This window comes from Gouania willdenowi, chromosome 5 (genome assembly GCF_900634775.1).
Source record: "Gouania willdenowi chromosome 5, fGouWil2.1, whole genome shotgun sequence".
Lineage (NCBI taxonomy): Eukaryota > Metazoa > Chordata > Actinopteri > Blenniiformes > Gobiesocidae > Gouania > Gouania willdenowi.
In genome coordinates this window covers 16566830-16589945 of record NC_041048.1, presented here as the reverse complement: position 1 = coordinate 16589945, position 23116 = coordinate 16566830, and the positions used below count along the sequence as shown (strand labels likewise).

Genomic DNA, 23116 nt, shown 5'->3' with positions numbered 1-23116 from the left:
ATTTTATTTTAAAAAAAAAGAAAGAAAAAAAGAGAAAAAATTGTACATTTTCACAAAACTTTTATTTTATACAGATGCATTTGTGGAAATTAAATTAAGTTTCAATTGTGCATTTTGTCTTTTCCTTTTTTAAATTAAATTAAAGTAACTCGTAACTTGTACTTTGAGAACTAATTAATTTAGCTACTTTTTACTTGCACTTGAGTACAATAAATATATGATATAATAAATATATTATACATTTATAATATATATATATATATATATATATATATATATATATATATATATATATATATATATATATATATATATATATATATGTGTGTGTGTGTGTGTGTGTGTGTGTATTTTTTGTTTATTTATTTATTTTCTTTATTTTTCTATTGATTTGGAATGTATCTTTCTGTTCAAGCTTTATTTTTATATGAATAAGAATAAATAAAATAAGTTTTGAGTATTGAATGGCGTTTAATTAACAAAATAACTACATCTCCCAGAATCCACTGTACCCAAGCTCGCGCTGAAACAGGATCTCGGTTGTCGAGGCGGTGGTTGGTAGCCATAGAAACGTGTCGCGGTGCTAAAGGTCACGTTTGTAAACCTCGATAACCTGCTGCTTCAACGCATTGCAGTGAAGGGGAAAATGTTCAGAAGTAATTATCAGGTAAGTTTATCTTTTATATTCGTTTAAGTATCAGCAGTCATCCTGTATTTAATGTAATTATGGCTGGTTGGATGGTTGGTTGGTTGTAGGGTGGAGCTGTGGTTGAGCTCTTCACAGGACATGGGAATGACCCAGTAGCAAACTGGAAACTTTGTGGAGGCTCATCAGCCATACATAAAGTAAGGTTTTACACTTGTTACTTTGGTTGTTGATGTGTTTTAATACACATTTTAGGGCTGTATAATATTTGTATTGGTGGTTCTCACGTGTCTTAGACCACACATGGATGACTTTTATCACAGTGAGGGGCAATATTGTCTAATTTAATGATCACATTGTCAACATTCATGTCACAATTTAGAATATTGAGTATTTCGTGATATTTTGTATTTTATATTTTGTATTTAATTTTGTGTGTTTTTGGAGTCAATTTATGTTGCTCTTTGTAATATTGTGTTTTGGACGTCATATTTGTGTATTTTTTATGTTGATTTGTAAAATTTTCTGTTATTTTTCTGTGTTTTTTGTAGTTGTGTTGTGTGTTTTTAGTATATTTTGTGTGTTTTTGGTGTCATTTTGTGTTATTCTTTGTAATGTTGTGTTTTGGATGTCATATTTGTGTATTTTTTTACATTGTTTTGTAATTTTTTCAGTCTTTTTTCCTGTGTTTTTGTAGTTGTCTTGTGTGTCTTTTAATAGAGGGTATTTTGTGTATTTTTCAGTCATTCTGTGTTTTTTTGGTGTTATTGTTTTCCACAATTTTCTGTTATTTTTTGTGTTTTTGTAGTTGTCTTGTGTGTTTTTATTTGAGTATTTTTTGTGTATTATTCTCTCTATTTTGTGTGTGTTTTGGTGTAATTTTGTGTGTGCTTTGATGTCATTTTTTTGTATTTTTTTAATGTTGTTTTGTAAAATTTTCCATAATCTTTCTGTTTTTGTAGTTGTCTTGTGTGTGTTCAAGTATATTTTGTGTGTTTTTTGGTGTCATTTTGTGCTGTTCTTTGTAATGTTGTGTTTTGGATGCCATATTTGTGTAATTCTTATGTTGTTTAGTACATTTTTCTGTTAGTTTTGTGGGTTTTGTAGTTGTCTTGAGTGTGCTTTAATAGAGTATATTTTGTGTGTTTTGGTGTCATTTTGTGTTGTTCTTTGTCATTTTGTGTTTAGATTTTTGTGTATTTTTTATATTGTTTTTTTTTTTTAATTTTCTGTTATAATTTGGTGTTTTTGTAGTTGTTTTGTGTGTTTTTATTTGAATATTTTGTGCATTTTTGGTGTCATTTTGTGTTCTTTGTGTTGTTGTGTTTTGGATGCCATATTTGTGTATTTTTTAATATTGTTTGGTAAACTTTTCTGTTATTTTTCTACATTTTTGTAGTTGTCTTGTGTGTTTTAATAGAGTATATGTTGTATTTTTTCAGTCATTTTGTGTGTTTTTGGTGTCATTTTGTGTTCTTTGTCATTTTGTGTTTTGGATGTTAAATTTGTGTATTTTTTCATGCTGTTTTGTAAATGTTTCTGTTATTTTTTTTGTTTTTTTGTAGTTGTCTTGTGTGTCTTTTAATAGAGTACATTTTGTGTATTTTAGTTCCTTGCACATTTTTTACATTCAGCTGAAAATCCAATCGGGCACCCCTTAAATTTAGAGAACGTTTCTCTGCTCCCTTTGATTTAAACACCATATGTTTCTAATGGCCAACAATCTACTGTTAATGAAAGCAAATGGGTCATGTTATTAAAATATGTATTTTTGACCTGTAGGAATATGATAAAGAAGTCAAAGGTTTTGTTTACTGTCTAAAGGGAAGCAGCCAGACAGTGAAAATGCAAATGCCAGCAAATGGGAAAACACCTCGTAAGTCAAAACCACAGTGCAATGATTTTTATAAATAATCATTTACTAATGGTTTTTATTGTATTTCAATTTATTGACTGAACTAATTTGTTGTTTTTTTTTTTTTTTCTTGTAGTTGGACTTCTTCAAAGATTTTTAGTTCTACAAGTATATGTTCCACAAAGCTGTGACTTTTCCACTGAGCTTGCGTAAGTGCATTTGCTTTTTCCTTAATATCACCTCTTATATAATATTATCATTCCTATAAATATAAGATATTATGAAATATGATTAAATATTTTTTTTAAATAAACTATTACATAGCCATTGACCATTTTTTTATATTCTTGCATACATTTTATCATTCAGTGAGTGTGTCATTAAATGTTATATTAACAACAGATACAAATTGCAACATTTTATCAATATGTACAGTATGCTATATCAGATCAGATCAAATAAAATGTATTGGGCTGCTAAGAGTCAATACATTCATCACTGATAGAGATGCCAATGATGCAACACAAAATCGATAATACAACACAATTACCAGTTACAATACTCATGTGGCAGTAAAATACCTATAATACAATAAATATTCCTTATGTCCCTCTATGGCAGTAGAGTACAGTCAAATCCTAATTAAAATATCATACCAATGTGTCAGTAAAATACCTATGATGAAAGAACATACCTGTTAAAATACCAATATGGCAAAAAACAAAAAACAAAAAAAAAACACAATCACATTAAAATTCATGCAAGGTAAAACGATCCCCCTGTTAGAACATTATGTTAGTGTTGTTTGTTACAGTAAGTAGAATAATGGAAATAGGAAGAAAGGACAGCTTATAGCCATTTGTTTTGCATAGAGGTTGACTGATATGGGATTTTCAAAGGCCGATGCCGATACCGATTAAAAAAAAAAAAAAGATTATGAAAGCCAATTAAAACATTCATATGATATAAATGTATACCTGTATATGAGAAATTAAATTAAATACACCAATAGAACTCGTAACATTTATTGAACTTTAAATATACCCGTACACAACCAAGTCAAACAAAAAGTACAGGACGGGTAAGTAGCAGTAAAGCACGACAACAACATACGATGTGTAAGTTGTGGGTTTAAACTATAAATACCTGTTTTAGGTATAACCACTCACTCCTTCCCTCTGTTCACAGCCACCACCATTATACCCAAGCTTCACACTTGTCATCATATGCACAACTACAACATCACATCTCACTCTCACTTTGAAATGATCAACTTTTCCCTCACCTTTCCTTTTCCTACCTTTAGTCTCTCCTCCTGTTCCCTTCTCCCTCACTTAGGTGTAACACTGCCCTCTCTTTTTATATCCTCCCTATAATTAAGTGTTTGATACCTTTCCTTAGAGAGGGCTAGTGATGGTACAAAAAAAAACCTTTTTTTTGTTTTGGCTGATGGCCGATCTTGAAAAAAGTCCATATATCGGCCGGCCGATACGTTCAACCTCTACTTTTGTATCTGTATCTTCCAGAGGGCAATAGTTCATATTCTGTTCAAATAACATGAAATATGTCATTCAAAATGTTTTGTGAGCTGCTTAACAACAATCTTTTTCAAAGATTAATCACTGTCATGGCCCATTTTAGCATTTCTTTAAAATCCTGCCTCGACAACCTTCACCTTTAGCCAAACTTCATCCCATAACTGATCACACTTCCCATGACAGCACAACAGTGAAATTCACATTTAATATTGTAATGAAAAACATGTAAGTGGGCTTGTTTACAAACCACTCTGGCAACGTAGATCAGAAACATCATGTACTGTATCTGTGTCGGTAACGCTATTAATTGCTGTAGGATTACTTGCTATTTATCATACCACCATCAGTAATTTTGGAATATAAAGAAGATCAAGAATAAAACTTGTTTTTTATTAACAGTCTCAATGCTTTTAAAGCTTTAATTTTGCCTCTTTTTTTTTTTTAAAGAATAACTGATTCCGAGCACCTAAAGAAGAGACTTCACCTATCAACAGTGCATAAGGGATTGTCTGCTACAATCCTGCACGCTAGGATTCCTTTAGGAGGATTAAAACGCAATAGTGTGAGTGAGCTATTCCTCCTTGACACATCTTCTTCTATTATGTACCTTTTACTTTTGTTCTGTGTAGCTCACAGTATAGACACTAAAGTCTATCACAATGAGCTCCTTTTAATGGCATAACCTTATTGTTCTCTCAGTGGTGCACTTTGTGCATCGACCTTGTGTCATTGACGAGCGAACTGTTCAAGGGATTTGTGTCTCTGGATGGAATCGCTTTGTTTGCTACGTGCAAAGTCAGAAGAATCTTCACAATGAAAACTCAGCAAACACAGATGTCGGATGATGGTAATTCATGTAATTATTTAAGCTTTTCTTAATTTGTTTGTTATAAATCGTGCATTTGTTATGGATGCTAGTAATTAAGCTAATTCATGGTTTTATCATGTGTTAAATTAATGTTTGCGCGTTTTCATGACACTGGTTGTCTTATATTCTAAACTCTGAACATGTTTATTCATTGTTTAAACCTAGATGTGATTTCCAGTGCGGCTGATCTCATGGAATTGATCCCCCGCAATTGCAAGTACCCAGCAGATCTGAACCAAGTGATTCACGTGTTGGACTGGAAGACTTTGCAGAAAGATAATATGGCTTGGATTAATAGCTCTGAATGTGGTAAGTGGAGGAAACCAATGGACTTGGAATGGGTTTCATGTAGTAATAATATGAGAATATTGTTGCAATCAATAGTCGTAACAACAGTCTTTGTGCTATTTATTAAGAAGGTTTCTAGTAGATTCAGGCGGCTCTCTTCAGGCATTGATAAAATACACTAGTATATTATCAGCTTTCCTCCGCAGTTTGAGAAGGCCTCCTTTATCTCTCAGCATGATTGTGCCTCCATGTACAAAATACGATTTGTAAAGAAATCCCCTTTTTTTTGGATTTGTTGTGCTGGAAGCCTTATTCCTGCAGCGCAAAGCCTAAGTACAACAATGTCAAACTTTTATAGAAATTTTGGGATAAAATAGAAGCTTTATCGGCAGGAGCCTTAATGTCCGACCACATAAAATCCCTTTAGGCGGATTAGAAAAAAGGTGAATGAAAACACATTTTAGAAGAGAAATGATTGGTAAAAAATCTCTTCATAACCTCAATAACTCTTCTTTGGACATAAAATTATTATGAAATGACTGCATGTGGGTTTAGTACAAGTGCATAACATCCATCCAAAACAGAACATGTTGCAAATAAGAAGATATAAATAACAAAGTAAATAATAATCACTTGGTTTTCGAGTTATCAAACTCTTTCGGTCTTGTTTTTGGTTTTCATTTAAGCCTCACCTGTATACAAAGCACCCCAATTATCTTCTCATCTGAAAATAGATGCACCGCTAATCCAGTTGTGGAGCCTTTGTGACCTTTTTTTTAATCAATGTTTATTTGTTCTGACAGCTGTGTTAGGCATCCAGAGTCAACCAGCAACTCCAATAGAACAGAGCAATAGCCACACATGAGAAATACTATTTATTCATAATTAGCATCTGCATTATTAGCATAACGGTTTTAATCATAATTAGAATGACTGCTATTGGAGTAGGCATCCAATTTAACAGTGACAGAATTGCATGGAGAATGATGTAGCTTCAGTGGCCAACCTGCCGCATACCATTAAAACTAAGTATCTGATGGACATTTTTTTTTTTTTGCCTAATTCAGAAACAAACAAAAAAACAAACAAACAGTGATTATGTAAATGGCTTTTTTTCCCCTTAAAATTTCAGAGAAAGCATTTCAAACCCAAAATATATTGTTCTGTGTCTAGACCGGAGGTATGCAACTCTCAAAGGAGCCATTTTGCCTAATCTCGTCTGGATTAAAGTCCTTCCGGACCCGAAAAAATACCTTTTCAATGAAAACAATACAGTGTATAAAATTCTATATAGTTAAAATAATATCAAATCATTTTACAAGTTAATGTTTTTGAAGAGCTACAAAAAATAACTTGAATTTGACAACACATGATCATGTTGGTCAATGCATGCTAATTGCTAATTTCTTGCAACATATCAAGCATGCACATTAAGCTGGCATGTTGGCAATTAAATATATCTTTCTCCACACAAATAAAATTGAGAATAGTCTTTGTAAACTTTGAAAGTTGATGGTCTGTAGACATTGCAGTACAATGTGATTTAGTTTTAGGTCAACCAATTGATTTATCATAAATGTATTTGAAGTTAATGTCATTAATCATCAATACCCTTTGTAAGAAATAATTCATTATTTTGATGTTTTTTTTTAAAGATACAGGGAGCCACTGCAAAAGAGTTAAAGAGCCACATGAGGCTCCAGAGCCGCAGGTTGCAGACCCCTGGTCTAGACCCAGTTTTGAGCATTATCTTCTTTATCCGTTGTCTTGATGTTTGAAGCATGTGTTACTTTCTCTGGTATGCGCATCGGAACATGCAGCTCAGCTCCATCTGTGTGTATTCTGTGGAGTCGTGCGGTGTTTGCTTTCTGCTATACTGAGGATTTAGACCGAGGTGTGTTGTTACTACTATAGCAGAGCTGGCCCTAATGCACCTGACACAGAAACTGTGGGGTCAAGAAGTCAATCCATCCCAACTCCCAGTGCAGCCACTAACTCACGATAAAAAAGAACAGACATTCAAAAGCAACATCTTCTTCATCAGTTAAGCTCTTGATATAAATGTATGTTCAACCCTTTATCAGTATGTGTGCATTAACATCTCTCTGCAGCTTTAAACCCATCTACAATTACTGCCAGACCAATCAGTTATGGAAGGACTGGGTCCCAGGTCGTTTCACGCACAGCCATGGGATCTCTTGCTTCAGGACCACGTCAAGAAACTGGAAGAAAAAGCAACACAACTTCTGGCAGAGTGGTGAGAAATGTGCTTTTCGTTCCCACCATGGTAATGAAATGATTCCCAAGGGAATAAAAGTGATTCTCCAAGAGATTTGAACACTCCTACCATAAATTATAGTCCGTGGAAAACAGAATGTATTTATTTGAACTTGCATTTCTTCTTTGGTTGTGTTCTATAGGGAACTCCATCCAGCAGCATGAATAAAAAGGTTACAACAAAGAGTGACTTGAGTGGGAATTTATCACCTGGAGGAGCCGACTGTATTCAGCAAGGAGGTATGTTAGTTAGATGAGTTCATACACGTCAACATGTAGCAGACACAAAAGCACTCTCCTCGTTGTTTTTTTTATTTCTAATTTTTACTGCAACAAGTTTGTATGCTCACTTACTGTAAAATAGGATTACACTCTTTTACTGATGGCTGCTTGTGACAATCAAAATCATTGTTTATATTATGAACTCATCTCATACACTTACATTAACAAAAAATTCTAACAAATATTTGTTAATATGTTACGGTAAGTGTATAAAATGAGAAATCCTATGTGGCTTGAAGATGCTCTTGAGTATTTAGCTAAAATCTCAAGATGAGTTCATAATATAAACAAAACATCTATTATTTTCAATTTAGCCGTACATAAGTGCTGGCAAGATGAGAGAGCGTTTCTCCAGGATCCAATTTAAAACAATTAAGTTAAGAACACCCACACTCCATCACTTATTGATGGGTTGAAATGTGCGGGTTCCCTATAATTTACATGGCTCTTGATATTGCTTGTGGCCCTCCTCCTCTTTTCCTCACATTTTCCCCACAAATTAAGGGTGGTTAATGTAATTACTTATTCATTTTTTTTTTCCACATGAAAGTGATTTAACCAAGAGGGGGATTCCATGCACTGGGTTTTGTTCAATTTGTACCCAGTCTACTTTTAGATCATTTTTAATCCACCAAAGGCTGCAACTAACCCACCCAACAATACATTGTTCAATTTCGCAAACATAGGTGAGTTTTGAGTGTAATTCTTGGTCGCTTCTTCTTCCAAATGTATTTAGATAATAGTTTATTTTTGGGGTTTGAACAGATTAGCGGATACTGGTATATGTAAGAATAAAAACAGGAAGGGAATCTTGTAAACACATTTATTCAAATAAAATTCACTCTCCTTATTAGTGAAAGAGGCTAAAATCTCCCATCGATTCAGGCCTACTTTCATTTGTGAGATTAATTTAGCGTAGTTTGCATTATACAACTGATCAGTCCTTTTAGTTAAATGAATTCCTTTATATGTGAAACTATCATCAGTCCAGTGAAATGGTGCAATGTTGTTTTTTTTTTATGTTAGCCTTATATCCAGATAGCTCACCATAGGATTTGAAGGTGCACTTTAAACCAGGTATTTACTGTCCAAGTTTTTGGAAAAATAAGGATATTTTGTGTGTGGTACCTTTTTCATCTGCTAACCCTTGTATAAGACGTTTGGATCAGATTCATTCTGCACAGGGCTCCATGCTTATTGTAAATAGTAATCGGGATAAAAGTCAGAACAGCAGCCATTACTCTTACTTTAGATTTAATGTTTCTGTATTAAGTTTTAAACCAGTTAATGGATATCTTGTTAAATCCCATATGTTTCATTGTAAGTTCCAGATAAAACCAATCAACTCAGCATCGAAGCCAATGAGCGTTAACAGTACTTTTCTAGTCATAGCAATTAATTATAGGTTTATTGTCATTCTGATATTATTTGTACCTTGCCGACACAAGAATGAACATGGTCTGATCCGGATGTATAAGTTTCCCGATATATTTTTGTATTCTTTTGTTAAAGCTGCGACACAAAATAATTCTTTATTAGGTAAAATTATATGTATGCCTCATCGATCAATGAATCGAACATCATTAACTCCAAAAAGAAAGGAAAAAATGCTGAAATTAGCCCCATTTGGTGACATTTTTGGACATTGCATTGCGGGATGTGGAGTTGCAGAGACTATTGCATAGTAGCCAATATCATGAGGATTAACGTAATCAAACTAGAATAAAAATGGTCTCAAGCTAATCACTGTCATCCTTGTATGGCGAAGAACACAAAACATCACAGTACCAATGAAGTAGAAGAACAACGTATGTGCATCCGTTCATAGGACTCCACATCCCACAATGCAATGAGCCAAAATTAGCAACTAAGTGTTTACATTAGAGATGAAAACCAATTTTAAAGTGGACATTTTGACCTTTGTTCTGTCTTTTTAGAGTATAATGTTCTATTCATTGATTTATGAGGCATACATTATGATTTTATCTAATAAAAAAATATTGGTGGTAGCAGCTTTTATTTCTGGTTAATTCCGGGGCCCGCTTCACAATTAGTGCAATTGAAAACTAGAGCACTCAGAGACCGCAAACCTTCGACAAGTTTAGAGGTGCAGAAGTCACTAGCAGGTGCTGTAGAATTAGCTTAAGATCACCATATGCTCCAAAAATTGTTCTGGAACTCGTTCTTCCTTTTGACATTCAGCTCAGAAAATTTCATTGAAATTCCTTCAGAACTTGTTAACAAACATCCACATTAACAGATAGATGTACGAATAACGGATAAACATTACCTCCTTGAAGGAGGTACAGTAATTATAGGTAGCAGCTTTAATTATGCTTGTCAGGATCTTTAGGTCATTGCAGAGCAGACTAATAGGTCAATGCACTGCATCGTGTGAGGTTTTTCCCTTCTTTATATATCCCTGAGACAATAGCTATAGACCAGTTCAGATGGGTTATTGTTAGACAGGGCATAGTTCTAAACATTGAATCATTTGTGTGACATTATTTTGAAACATTTATAGAACTCGCATAGATTCCTTTCTGTTCCAGGTAAATTATTATTTTTAAGTAACTGGAAAGAGTCTGTTTTCTCTTTTTCGGTGATTTGGGACGACATATCGTTGGCTTCCTGTTCAGCTATCTTTGGATGCTTTATGATTTGGAAGCAAGATGTTATTATTTTTTCTCTTTTTCTCTTAGTCATGAGTTTTATATAAAATATGTAACGAAGGCATCAGCAATATCTTGTGGTGGAGTCAGCATAGAATTAGAAGACGGATGTGGAATTTTCAGATCTATTCGGCTCGACCGTGTAGCATTTGCTACTATGCCAGTAATTCGCTGGCCCTGTTACCCATTTTATAGGGCGTTTTTTCCAATAAATCTGAAAGCCATGTCTACGTTATGTGTTAGCAACTCATCTAATTTTTGTTTACAGGTTAGCAAGCCAAAAACTAGTAGGTATTTAGTGATGCACCTTTTATGGTTTAAACTCAGACTACAGAACCTAATGCGTTCAAACATAGAATTTATACAGTATTTTAAATTGCCATTAGAATTAGTAAAATAAATTAGCTTTACATTTAGAAAATTACTGCAAAGTAATTCCTTTTCCTCAACAAATTTGATGGAGTATGCCTTAACTTGATATGCTTAACTACTGACTCATTTCAGTATACATTTACTCATCTATGACTTTGAGGTGGGTGTGGTGAAGTGATCTGCTGTCCTATGAAAAGCCATTTTATCATAGATTCTTGCCTTGGTTTCTCACTCTTAGTTAAGCTTGCCACATTTCTTTCGTCAACCCTTCCAAAGGTTTTTCCCCTCACATCGATGAAGACTTCAATCCTAAATTCCTTCAGTGTGGGAATCGCCTCCAGCAAAGATTCAAACATCTTCTCTGATGGATCCATTGCCATCCTGAGCTTGGCTGGATATTGGCATTTAGCCCGTGTACACTTTAGCTTTAATTATGTGATCACTTGGCACGCTTGTCATCTCTTATTTTGCAGATACAGGGTTTTGTTGTGACCTTTAAAAATAACTGTTGTTCAAACGTGAGTGCCACCACTTCTTCTTTAACGAGAAAGGCTGGAAAGTCAATCATTATAAAGCCCGGAGGTGTTTGTCTAGCTCGGTTTAGCTGTCAGGGCTCTATGTGCTCTTAAAGGCTTAAAGTGTGTTGCACAGGAGTTATTTTACAAAATCTTTCGTGTTTCCCACCCTCACTACTTTGTAGTACTTGGTAGATTCACTTTATTGTTGCGTCTCAGCCGGGAAATTTCCCCACTGTGGGACTGATAAAGCTATCTATCTATCTATCTATCTATCTATCTATCTATCTATCTATCTATCTATCTATCTATCTATCTATCTATCTATCTATCTATCTTCAAAGTATGAGTTCACACTGTCAATTCCTGAAGCTTTGTTTACCGCTCTCTAGGATTCGTTTGCCTGAAAAATCTGTTGCTTCCGAGCCGGTGTGAACATTCTTTTCACAAGGTTTTGTGCCCAAATCAGTCTCAGCTTTCTCTTTCTCGAGCCGATTCCTCCCTCTCTCTTTCCTTAATTGTGTGTGACTGGCTATATCTACAATTCCTTTTTTCCAAGTCAGCTTTCGTGCATTTACTACTTCTCCCCATGGAGCTCATCTTTAGCCTTTCCAGTATCGCCTTTATATTGATCTTGGCTGATACATTTTGCTGCTGTTGTCATTTATCTATAGGGTTCTATGGAGCAGATGTCTCAAGGTTCTTCTTTGTGCATCATCAACCTGCAATAATATGTCTAATTCTGGTCTCACTAGATTAGTGCTTCCCAAGTGTGCCGCGAGGCAAATCTGGGTTTGCCTTGAGATTTTGTGACAACCATACTGTTGCGGCGATCTGCCTGAGTGCTTCGAGTGCGTAATGCCGGGTGCATGTGCCGCTCCAAGCGCATACTGGCGCACGCTCATACTGCTCTGTGTGCGCGCACGATTCTCCGCGGCGCAATCGTACTGATGAGAAAGTCACCCTATGAGCGGAAGGGAACAGCAGTGCGCCAGCCTTTGGATGTGCGCAAAGGAGCTGAGAACACCAGAAACGTGCACTGCACAATACGCATAGGAAAAGGGTTACTGGTGAGCTCATAATGACCAGAATGTTAAAATGTGAACTCAACATTGTATAATTAATTTGTTGAGTTAATTGAGTTGTCAATATGAGATGAAGAAAATAGTTTAAAATTTGCTTAAAACATTGTTTATGTATTTAAGGGCTAAATTAAGTTAGTATTTCAAATATAGCAAATTTCTTTTTAATAAAATTCAGAGTTAAAATATTGAATTTATGTATGAAAATAGTATAATATAAAAGTATTTCTGTTGAGAAATTGTTAAATTAAAAAAAAAAAATGTATATCTATAATTGATATAAACATAAGGAAAATGGTTTCAGGTTATAAAAGTAGATCTAGTTTTCTGTTTGGTTAATACCTTATTACTACTTGCACTGATTTAGTAAAAAAAAAAAAAACGTTTAAACTATACTTTTACCAAATTAAATGTACTTTCCTGAAATTGTGTTTATTTGTACTTACCTTGTTTGATGAAAAATGGTGAACTTATTTGCATTGTGTTTTATGTTCAGAGGTTTTACACCTTTCTTGTCACTGGAAAGAATAAAAGTAAGAACAAGTAAAATCCTGAGTCTGGTTAAATCCTTCCTTTTCAAGTGTGGGAAGCCATGACATAAAGATACTTGACACATACATTATTATTGCAATATACAACTACACAAAAAAAATTATATTTTATTTTATTACTTTGTATGCACTCATTTCATAATACAGTGACAAACTCTATACCTAAAAACAACTCTTAAAAAAAAAAAAAAATGAAGAGAACTCAATCTTTTGCTGTTCCCGTGGTTGCGCAGGCGGGAATTATAAGACTGTGACAAAGGCTGTAGGACTACATTAAAACAGAGAAACAGCAAGAGGGAAAATCTAGCGCTTTCTTGTTTGGTCGCCCGTGATATTGTACATGATATGAGTGATAACACGTGTTATAAAGCCTATTTTGCGCAATAGGTGTGCCTTCACATTTTTACTTGCCCTTTGGCGTGCCTTAAGCACAAAAAGTTTGGGAACCACTGCACTAGATGATGTAAGAAGTGGGAGGCCAAAAAGCACCACAAGAACAAATTTTTGTCCTGTGGAAGACAGGCAGCAACCTTTGACTAACAGGAAAACCATATCGCTAAACCTTGGATGAGGTCCACATGAGTTGAAAATGAAGAGGATTTACAAGTCAGGGACAACAGGAAGACATGTATTTTCACACAAGACTAAATCAAATAATATTCATCATTTCTTCCTCACATAGACCCTTTCCAAAAAATGTGAATATAATGGAAACGTTGTTTAATCTCTATAATTCCATTCAAAAAGTTAAACTTTCATAGATTATAGGTTCAGGGCCCACAATTTAAAAGATTGCAAGTATTTATTTGTTTATTTTTACATGATTTGTAACAGAACAGAACATTGCACCCCAAATCATGACTGACTGTGGATATTTCACACTGGACCTCAAGCAGCTTGGGTTCCTCATCCGTCTTTCTCCAAACCCTTGGACCTTGATTCCCGAATAAAAGGCACATTTTATTTTCATCAGAAAAGAGGACCTTGGACCACTGGCCAACAGTCCAGTCCTTCTTCTCCTCTTTTTTGCTGCAAAAACTGAGAAGTGTTTTTTATGAGCTGGAAGCCCAAATTATGTAAAAATAAACAAATAAATACTTGAAATTGTTTAAATTGTGGGCCCTGAATCAATAATCTACGAAAGTTGAACTTTATGAATGGAATTATGGAAATTAAACAATGAAACAATTCCATGATATTATAATCTTTTGGAAAGGATTTGTACTGTGATTTTAGGGAGCAGCTGAGAAATTAAATGTTACTATGTTGTTTTGTTAGAATCATGTATTTTGAATAACATTGACTGCGTTGTAAAAGCACAAGAAAAACACCTCTTTCTATTATGCATCAAACCTTCGTTTTACATTTATTTATTTTAAACCCACACTAAAGCTACTTAGAAAATTCTCACCACCCCCGCCCTGGCTCAACCCTTGAACTATCCCCCGCATGCATATGTGCACATACCTACTCATGCACTGCCCTCAAATACTTAACATATATATATTCTGAAAGCTCAATTATGGATGTTTCTCTGCAGCTGTAAGCCAGTCTGCTGCAGCCCAGCGTGCACACACAGGTTTGAGTTGGTTCATTAATGGTAATGTGGCACATTAAATAAAAGTCAGAGGGACATCTCTTGGGCCCACGGTTTGCCACACATTGGGCAATTAGGGAAAGTAATTATACTGTTGTAGGGTTCAGATGTGCTCACTCATTCAGATTTCGGTGCCCCTTATTTTGATCTCAAGCTTATCTCTGAGAATTAGAATTAGGTATGCTTCAGAGTTGCTCTTTTCCTGTTGGCTAAATATTTACAAGAATCACCTCAGATGTTTTAATATATATATATATATATATATATATATATATATAATGTATATGTATATAGGCTTTTTTCTTTGCTCTGACCATGGGGAGAAGACTATTCATTAGTAAAAAGAAGGTGAAGTTTGAAGCCCTGAAAATAGATAATACAGTCAGACCTGCTCAACCTGCTTAGTATATTGGATTTGGTACCTGATGTAAATGTTAATTGTAGGTTCCATTAAACCTCTAGTTTAAAACCCGATTAAATGAGAGGTTTATTCGGGTTTTTTTTCATTAAAATTTGAGCGGCCCTAACGGGAAAAAACTTGCTCGTCCTTCACCGATCGCGGCCGCCACTACGCTCACCTTAGACGCCGGTACTTCTCTTGCGGATATTCCTCCTCTATCCAGTTTCAATGTCCTCCCAGACTAGTTTCCCAGTAAGTCCGCTCTCTCTCCTAATCTCTCATGTCACGCAGCTTGCTCTCTGTCTCATCTCGAATGTAAACAGCTGATTGCTGGCTGTGGCTGCTCTAATGTGCCGCAAAGTCTCCCAATAGCAGCTTCATATGCATCAAAAGCAGTTCAAACACACATCCTTGTGTTGTCCGTTGTAATAAATTAAATTCAATCAAAAAAACAAAAAAAAAACATTGAGAAAAACACAACAAAAATCTAATCAGAAATAAAAATCACAGAAACAAGGTAGGAGCACATCATACATGACCATAATAATAATAATAATAAAAGCAATTACCATAGGGTCCTTCTGGCCTTCGGACCCTAATAATACATTTTGTTCATGAAAAAAGCAATTTCTGTTTTCATGTTTCATTTTGAGTATATTAATTGATGTTTTAAGCACTTGTGAAATGGCCTTTTAGGGTTAGAGTAAATAAATCATATGAATATGCGCCTGTGTGTGTTGAGCTAATTACTCTTGCTGTGACCTCTAAAACCCCTAACTTCTCTCTCACTTTCCTTCTGTACTCTTCCAGTAGTTGTGGGTTGGTGTAAATCTTCTTTCTGAAGTTTTTCAGCCTGGTCTTTGCTAAAACTTTCTGTCTGTCTCTTGCAATGTCTGCAATGAAACAGGACATTAAGGAAATTACCAAGTTAGTTTACAATATTAAAGTTAATAGTTAGGTTAGTCAAAAATATAGTTGGTATGGTTAAATTCTCATTACCGAAACATAAGTTCTTTCTACCACAACTGAACTTAAATTGTAGCGGTAAGTGAGAATTGTGTTTCGGAGGATGTGGAGCCACAGCATGTTTTGCTAACAATACCAAAGCCACAATGACTATACAATTTTTTTGTCAGTGAACATAATTAGACAACTAACTAAGTATATTTTCAAAGAAAATTTTAAATTTCTTATTGTAGAAAACAACAGTGTCGGTAATGAGAATCAATACTGTGGTAATTGCAGTCTAACAGAATGTTTAACTTTTAACTGGAGACATATAAAGAGTTTTATTTACCTGGTAGCCATCTTGAACGTACTAGAAGATGTGTTGCTTCATTCAAAATCAAACTTTATTGAAATTATTTGTGTGTTTGTAAACACTCCTTCAAAAATGTTGCGGAGGATGAGAACATCAGTCAGACACACTTACATTTTCTATAAATAATTGTTTAAATTACAACATAACATACATTCAGTCAGAACTGGACTAGTTGCGGTAATGAGAATTTAAGCAGAAAATGCAATAACATACACAAATAATTTATTCTTATTTGGAAATTAATCATTTTGCAAGATAGAGAAAATTGTTGTCTTTATTATGATATTTAGTTATATAACTAAATTTCACATTTTATATTTACAATCATTATGGACATAGAATTGTATTGGTTCCATGAGAATGACCCATGTAAACCCTGCACCGGAATCAATGACTTTTCAGGTATTTTCAGGTATAAAATTATTCAAAAAATGTCTTTTTATTAAATGTCTTTTTCCGAATAAACGTCCAAATATTTTGCTTATTGAAAATGCATTAAACACATTTTACTTTATATACATTTCTACTACAGGTACTCTTTACCCATTTTTAATAAATGACATGGTTTCTAGTCAAAAATGTTATATTGATTTAATGGTTTCAGTTATTTTTCATGTTCTTATCTTCTCCTGTTTCTTTTAATCAATTCTGTCCCATTTCCAATAGTGCTTTTTTTTCTAAAATTCTTTTAAAAATATTATCTGTCATTTGAATTAAAGGTTGGTATGGAAATAATAACAATAAAAAAGTTAAATCTAATAACACACACTTGGACAAAATTACAACTTCGTAATTGTTCATGGTTTGGTTTTCTTTTTGACATTGAAGTGCCATTTTTAAGGAGAGTTTCTGCTTTGTGTCTACTTGTATTCTGCTCTCATGCTGCTCTGTCTTTATATTTTTGATTTTTAGTTGAGAATGGGTACAGAGCTGCCAAAGAAAGTTCAGGAGTCACATCTACTCCGGCGGAGTCTCAGTGCCGCTCGATACGCCCGGGTTTGTCTTCTGACCTAGAGGTCCGCAGTAGCTTGGAGAGTAATGAGGAGACCGAGCCCCAGCTCAGTATGCAAGAGGACATGTTCACTTTCTCATCCTACCCTCAGTCACCCAAACGAGGCCAAAGCCAAGGTGAGCAGGAGAAGATGGAGACAGGCGATGATCACGCTCACAAGGAGAGTCTGAGGCGGACTGAGGCTCAGCTTGAAGATGACTTTATTGGCAGTGAAAGTGATGAGGTATGTTTTCACAAAAGATTTACATGCATGCTGTGATCTTTGGAAATAGTGAATTCATGCATATCCTCAAACAAATTACTCTTGAACTGGTAATGAAGAACAGAATGTTTTATGTTGAGAGGTCAAACTGAAACATTTGATGTAGGATGATTGAAAAAAAAAAAAACGTTCTCGAAAAATGTTAATGGTTCTTGCTAATGTGCGATCATTTTGTGTTAAAGGTCATTGTGCTCTGCAATTGATTAGTTGTCTTTAAGGGAAAGTTTTTCAACATCAGTTTTTAATGTGTTTGTGCTCAAACTTAAATATACAGGAAGTTTGAAATTGTGCATTTACATTCCAATTATTACAATTTTATTGACTTTTTATTCCTTCTTGAATGTCATGACCCCAGTTGATCTAGTAATATTCATGAATATTCATTTGCATACAGAGCTTTGTTCAGTGTTCATTCTTGAGGGATTGGTTTGTTTCTGATGCATTTGTGCCACATTGCCAGTCCATATGTGTTTTATGAATTTGTAAAAGGCTTACAACTTTGTCCCAGAGCACAGCCAAGTACAGCCTAGTACAGAATCAGAATCAGAAAAGTTTTATTGGCCAAGTGCAGTTAAAAACAATACAAGATATGTGACTTGGTGAATGGTGCATATAAGGTCAGTGGGGGTCCAGGGCTGAGTACATGAGGCTAGTAGAAGACGGAAAGAAACTGTTTTTGTGTCTGGAGGTTCTGGTCCTGATGGACTAAAACCTCCTGCCAGAGGGGAGAGTTTGGAATAGTTTGTCTCCGGGGTGGGAGGGGTCGGCCACAATCTTCCGGCCCCCCTTAGAATCTTTGAGGCTTACAGGTCCTAGAGGGAGGGCAGCTTGCAGTCGATGATCATCTCTGCAGAGTGGATGTAACGCTGCAGTCTGACCTTGTCCTTGGCCGTAGTTGCAGCGTACCAGATGGTGATGGACTGGATGATGGAGCTGTAGAAGTTCACCATCATCTTTTTTGGCAGACTGAACTTCTTCAGCTACCACAGGAAGTACATCCTCTGCTGAACTTTTTTGATCATGGAGCTGATGTTCTGCTCCCACTTGAGCTCCAGGGTGATGATGGTCCAAAGGAAGGAGAAGGACTCCACAGAGTTCACTGCAAAGTCTCCCTGGGTGATGGTGGGTGAGGGGCGCTGGGTTCAGAAACGGGTGAATTGCCAACCCCAGGTCATGCTAGAGGTCTTGTAACTCAAGAATTTCTGCATTGTTCACGAGTAAGGGTAGGATGGAGTGGGAGATCCACATATACACTGGCAGACCAGTTTGTAGTTATGCAGATGCGTAATCAGTCCGCTGTGGTGAAGAGAGAGCTAAGCCAGAAGGCGAAGCTCTCTGTTGACTGGTTATCTATGGTCGCGGGCTTTGATTAATGGTTGAATAAACGAGATCACTAGTGCAAGAGGCTGAAATTAGTTTGAGTAATTCTTCACTTTACCCCAGCTAATTAGTAATTGAGTTGAGGAACGTCTGGGCCTCTCTGCTGAAGATCTTGCCCCCACAACCTTGATCGGTGGACAAAAGAACCGAGAAAAAGTACCAATTTACTATTCTTATTAAGTAAGAATAAAAGGTACCACATAGATAAATCTTCGGTAACACTTTACTTGAAGCTTTAATACATAAAGGCTGTTGTTGCCCTAAACCTAACCCTTCGTTACCCTAACCCCGAACCTTAACTTTAACCCTAAAGTCTGGTTTAAGGTTCAGTGTCAGGACCTACGCCGGGGGCATGCCGTCAATGTGATGAGGAGGTTGGCCCTTTTACTTCTGCGTGAAGGGAACGCCGAGCTATGCGATTGGCCGCCCTGCCGCTCGGGGGTTGTGGCTGTGTTGTTGTTGTTACAAATGAGCAGTAAAAAGACCTTGTTTATCTTCCGGTCACAGAAAAATATGTTTTATGTTTTTTAAGCATCTTAAAGTGTAATTTATTTCTGGATTATTACTTACCTACTGTACCAAATCATGTGTGTTTTGTTGAACACAAACATTAAAACAACGGTTTCAAAACGTGCACTTTATTTTCTATTATAAACATTGGTAACTTGTGAACAAAGTATAAAAGTGTATCGAGCGGACTGTCGACTGCTCTGGTCAACAGTCATGCCGAAGGTGAGGAGACCCAGAACCCGCTGTAGAGCGGAGAGAGAGCAGCGAGGTAACTGGGTCCACGGCCCCAGGAAGTGGGGAGTGGGAGCAGGACAGCGCTTTAAACATAACGCCATGTCTGCTCCTCTGGCAGCCTCCACAGCATGTTGGTCATTGTTTACTGTTAATGAAACACACACACTGTAGGTACAAAGACGAGGCAAAGTAGCGATAATTGCAGTAAACACACACCTTATGTCTGCGATTGACTCTGTTTGGCGATGCTTCACGAGCTGCAGCAATGAAAGGAAATAATAAAACTCTGGCACTGTTAGTCTGTCTCTGTTCTCTCTTTGACTCAATCCGCTGTAGAAACAACTCTCATATCGCTCCACAAAAAGTTGAAACATGGTGGTGTTGACTGGAAAAGGCAGTGACCGGGCCTGAGTTTTGGAGCCCTAGCTGACTACGCGTCAAGGTGTCGACTCGACAGGTAGTCAGGATTTTTGCGAGGCTCACGTAAGGTTACAGGAAAGGGGGTCTACGCCTACGTGCACCTGCATGCGTCTACGGCAAGGGATTTCACGCGGAACCTTAAATCAGGCTTAACTTCAAACCTTAACCCTACCACAAATAATGCCAACATCACTCCAAAGATGTCATAGTTTAGAGCAGTGGTTCTCAACTGGTGGGTCGGGACCCAAAAGTGGGTCGCGAACCTGAACTGGGTGGGTCGCGGACAGCTGGTCAAAAATAAATAAATGCTTAATGTCTCTCATGTTGGACTTGTAATTTATTTTGAAAGAAACTTTTCTTTTGACACACATGCTGTGAAATGCATGTTGAACAGGAAAATATATAGATTTATGTTTAAAAAAAGATTTTTATTTTTTTTATTTTTTTTATTTATTCAGTTTATTTCCGACATGGTTACATTCACTTTTTTTTTTTTTTTTTTTTTACATTTTTTTTTTTCTTTTTTGTACATGCCGAAAAAGGAGACGAGAGAAGCAGTTTGCTTATCCGGGTCCCGTCCCCTGTTTTACCATCGCAAATTTACATGGTTTTACATGTCTCTCTGGTCAAACATTCTTGAGTTTTATATGTGTGTTTTCAACAGCTATTTTTGAAAAAAAAAATTTTGTCGGTTGAAAAAAGTGGGTCGCGATTTAATGTCTGTGGCAAAATGTGGGTCCCAGGGTGAGACCAGTTGAGAACCTCTGGTTTAGAGAAAGGTGTCATAAATTAGTGGCTGACACTTAATAACAGCCTTCATGACAACTTATTAATGCTAATGTCAGCCTTATGTATGAAGTATTAGCAAATCTTCTTCAAAATGAATTCATTCATTCAAAAATGAAGTCATTGCAAATTATCACGACTAAAGAAAAACAGGCAGGTTCGCAACCCAATTTTGGGTCCTGATCCACCAGCTGAGAACGTTTTGTTTCCTGTGTTTTAGTACTTGACATAAGTTATGGAAAGGAATGTGAACCTTGATTTAAATCTTCATATGGTAGTGAAGACATGATACTATTGTTGTTGTTCGTAGTATTATTTTTTATTTATTTTTATCAGGTATAATACCAATATGTAAAGAAGTCAATGCATTTACAGTCATAGAATGATGGCACTCAAATATATCTAGAGTGTAGAGATACAAAACTCAAACTCAGATTTGAACAAACTCACTGTGGTGATGTTTGTGTGAATGCGACCTTCAATGAGCTAATTTCTCCTGGCAGTCACTTAGTTTTCCAGTCATTTTAAGCATTTCTTTTTCTTCAGAAGATAAAGACAGCTGCACTGTCTACTCTGAAAATGCTTTTTTCAGAAAGACACAGCTATCCCCTCAGGTGTCAAAAAATATATTACGTACTGGACAGGCATAATTTTTACTGGAAAAGTGTACACTGCAGCTCTCTCGGAGTGGGTGAAATGTTCTCCTGTGATTGACTTTGATGATGCCTGATGGAAGAAAGTGATGTGCTGTTGAGTACAAAGCATCAAATCAATTGCCCCACACTCACAGAAATTTTGCTGTGCTAAAGGATGATTCATGCAGTCAGTGCAACCATATTAAATGTAAATTCCAAAAAAAATGTCCCAACTGCTGCTGATTGAATACAACCAATACCAACAGAACACAATAGGCTGAGAATGATGGTTTTTCACCAACTGTTACATAAATAAAAAGAAACCATGGTAGAAGCAAGGAGCAATATACACTGAACATGACAGGATCCATTCAACGTCACTCAGCCCTATAGTTGTTTGAAAACGTATAAATGAAATGTGGCACACAGTGCATTTAAAACATTTAGTGTTCAATGTGAGGAATGTATGACTGCATGAGGCATTTTTATACTATGCATAGATTTATTGAAATACTAAATAATTGAGATACCAGTGTGGTAACAAAAATGTAATAATAATTTCCCATGTTGTTTAGAAAACAAAACAACTCCATACCTAATGATTATTAACACATGCAGTTTTGTTTGTGTTTTTTTAAATCTTACTTTAAACATGCAGGAATGAGTTTTTTTGTTTTTTGTTTAAAGGACAATGAGTCATACATTTCTTTAAAGAACAGCTTGCACTGGCATTGACATTTGTTAAAAATGTCAGATGGGTGCACCAGGCCTTCCATTATTAGTAAGTAAATAGTTCACCATGCACCATGGCATATGCAGTGCACAGGGAAATTCAAAAGTCTCGAAGTTTTCAAAAGAGAACATGTTTGTTGGTTTTTCCTGATTAATGCACATAAGCGGTGCACATGTGCTCCTCTGCACAAAAAATAACTATTGCACACAAGATCAAATGTTTTTATCACCTAGAATTTGGGGATAAGTAGAAGTGAATGACCGGAGTCAATCTCTGATTGGGAGATTTTTATTATTATTATTATTATTATTATTCTTATTATTTTTATTATTATTTTTATTATTATTATTATTATTATTATTTTTTTTTTTTTTTTTTTCATACTTATGTAGTTAGTCAAACAGTGTAGGTCCAGCTGTGTTGTAAAAAAACTGAGCAGAGGAGATTTGCGTGGCTCCAGATATCCAGAGCATAGTGCACAGCACACGATAAACAGGAGGGTGAGACAGTCACAGGAGAAGAGCAGTTATTCAGACAGAGAACACTCAGTGAAGTGGTGAGAGAAGAAAACACTGAAACATTTTTTTTTGTATTGGACAGTTCCGGAGTGGAGTGTAGACTGAACCATCTAAACATGTCGTATATCTCACAGGCTCCACAAACAATTTGCACAGACATATGAGAGCAGTCCATCCATCAGTGATCTTAACTGGACCTTTTGAATTCTGAACTCTGTTTTGACGTTAGGTATATAAAATCTAATGAATAGATACTTATTATAATCCATGTTTTTTGGTAATCTATCTATACAAAATCTCAGGAGCCGCATGGGAGCTAAAAGAGCCTGCTTTTAATAGGAAGCTGAAATTCTCATCTCGAC

At 35.7% G+C, this 23116-nt stretch overlaps 1 protein-coding gene across 4 annotated transcripts in view; it reads left to right on the top strand.

Annotated features, from left to right (window-relative positions):
- The first annotated feature begins 533 nt into the window (after positions 1 to 533).
- The window catches only part of cfap20dc (CFAP20 domain containing), a 44199-nt gene continuing 21616 nt past the window's right edge, over positions 534 to 23116 (top strand). The window contains exons 1-11 of one of the 4 annotated variants that reach the window (XM_028447382.1): positions 534 to 667; positions 757 to 846; positions 2429 to 2522; positions 2638 to 2710; positions 4487 to 4601; positions 4739 to 4895; positions 5073 to 5216; positions 7307 to 7452; positions 7616 to 7712; positions 17177 to 17280; positions 17368 to 17499. In XM_028447382.1, coding sequence (XP_028303183.1) covers positions 647 to 667; positions 757 to 846; positions 2429 to 2522; positions 2638 to 2710; positions 4487 to 4601; positions 4739 to 4895; positions 5073 to 5216; positions 7307 to 7452; positions 7616 to 7712; positions 17177 to 17280; positions 17368 to 17499 — 1173 coding nt within the window. In that variant the 5' untranslated portion in view covers positions 534 to 646. Of the gene's footprint in view, positions 668 to 756; positions 847 to 2428; positions 2523 to 2637; positions 2711 to 4486; positions 4602 to 4738; positions 4896 to 5072; positions 5217 to 7306; positions 7453 to 7615; positions 7713 to 17176; positions 17500 to 23116 lie in introns of all 4 variants that reach the window. The other 3 variants (XM_028447381.1, XM_028447379.1, XM_028447380.1) reach the window with 3 other exon arrangements.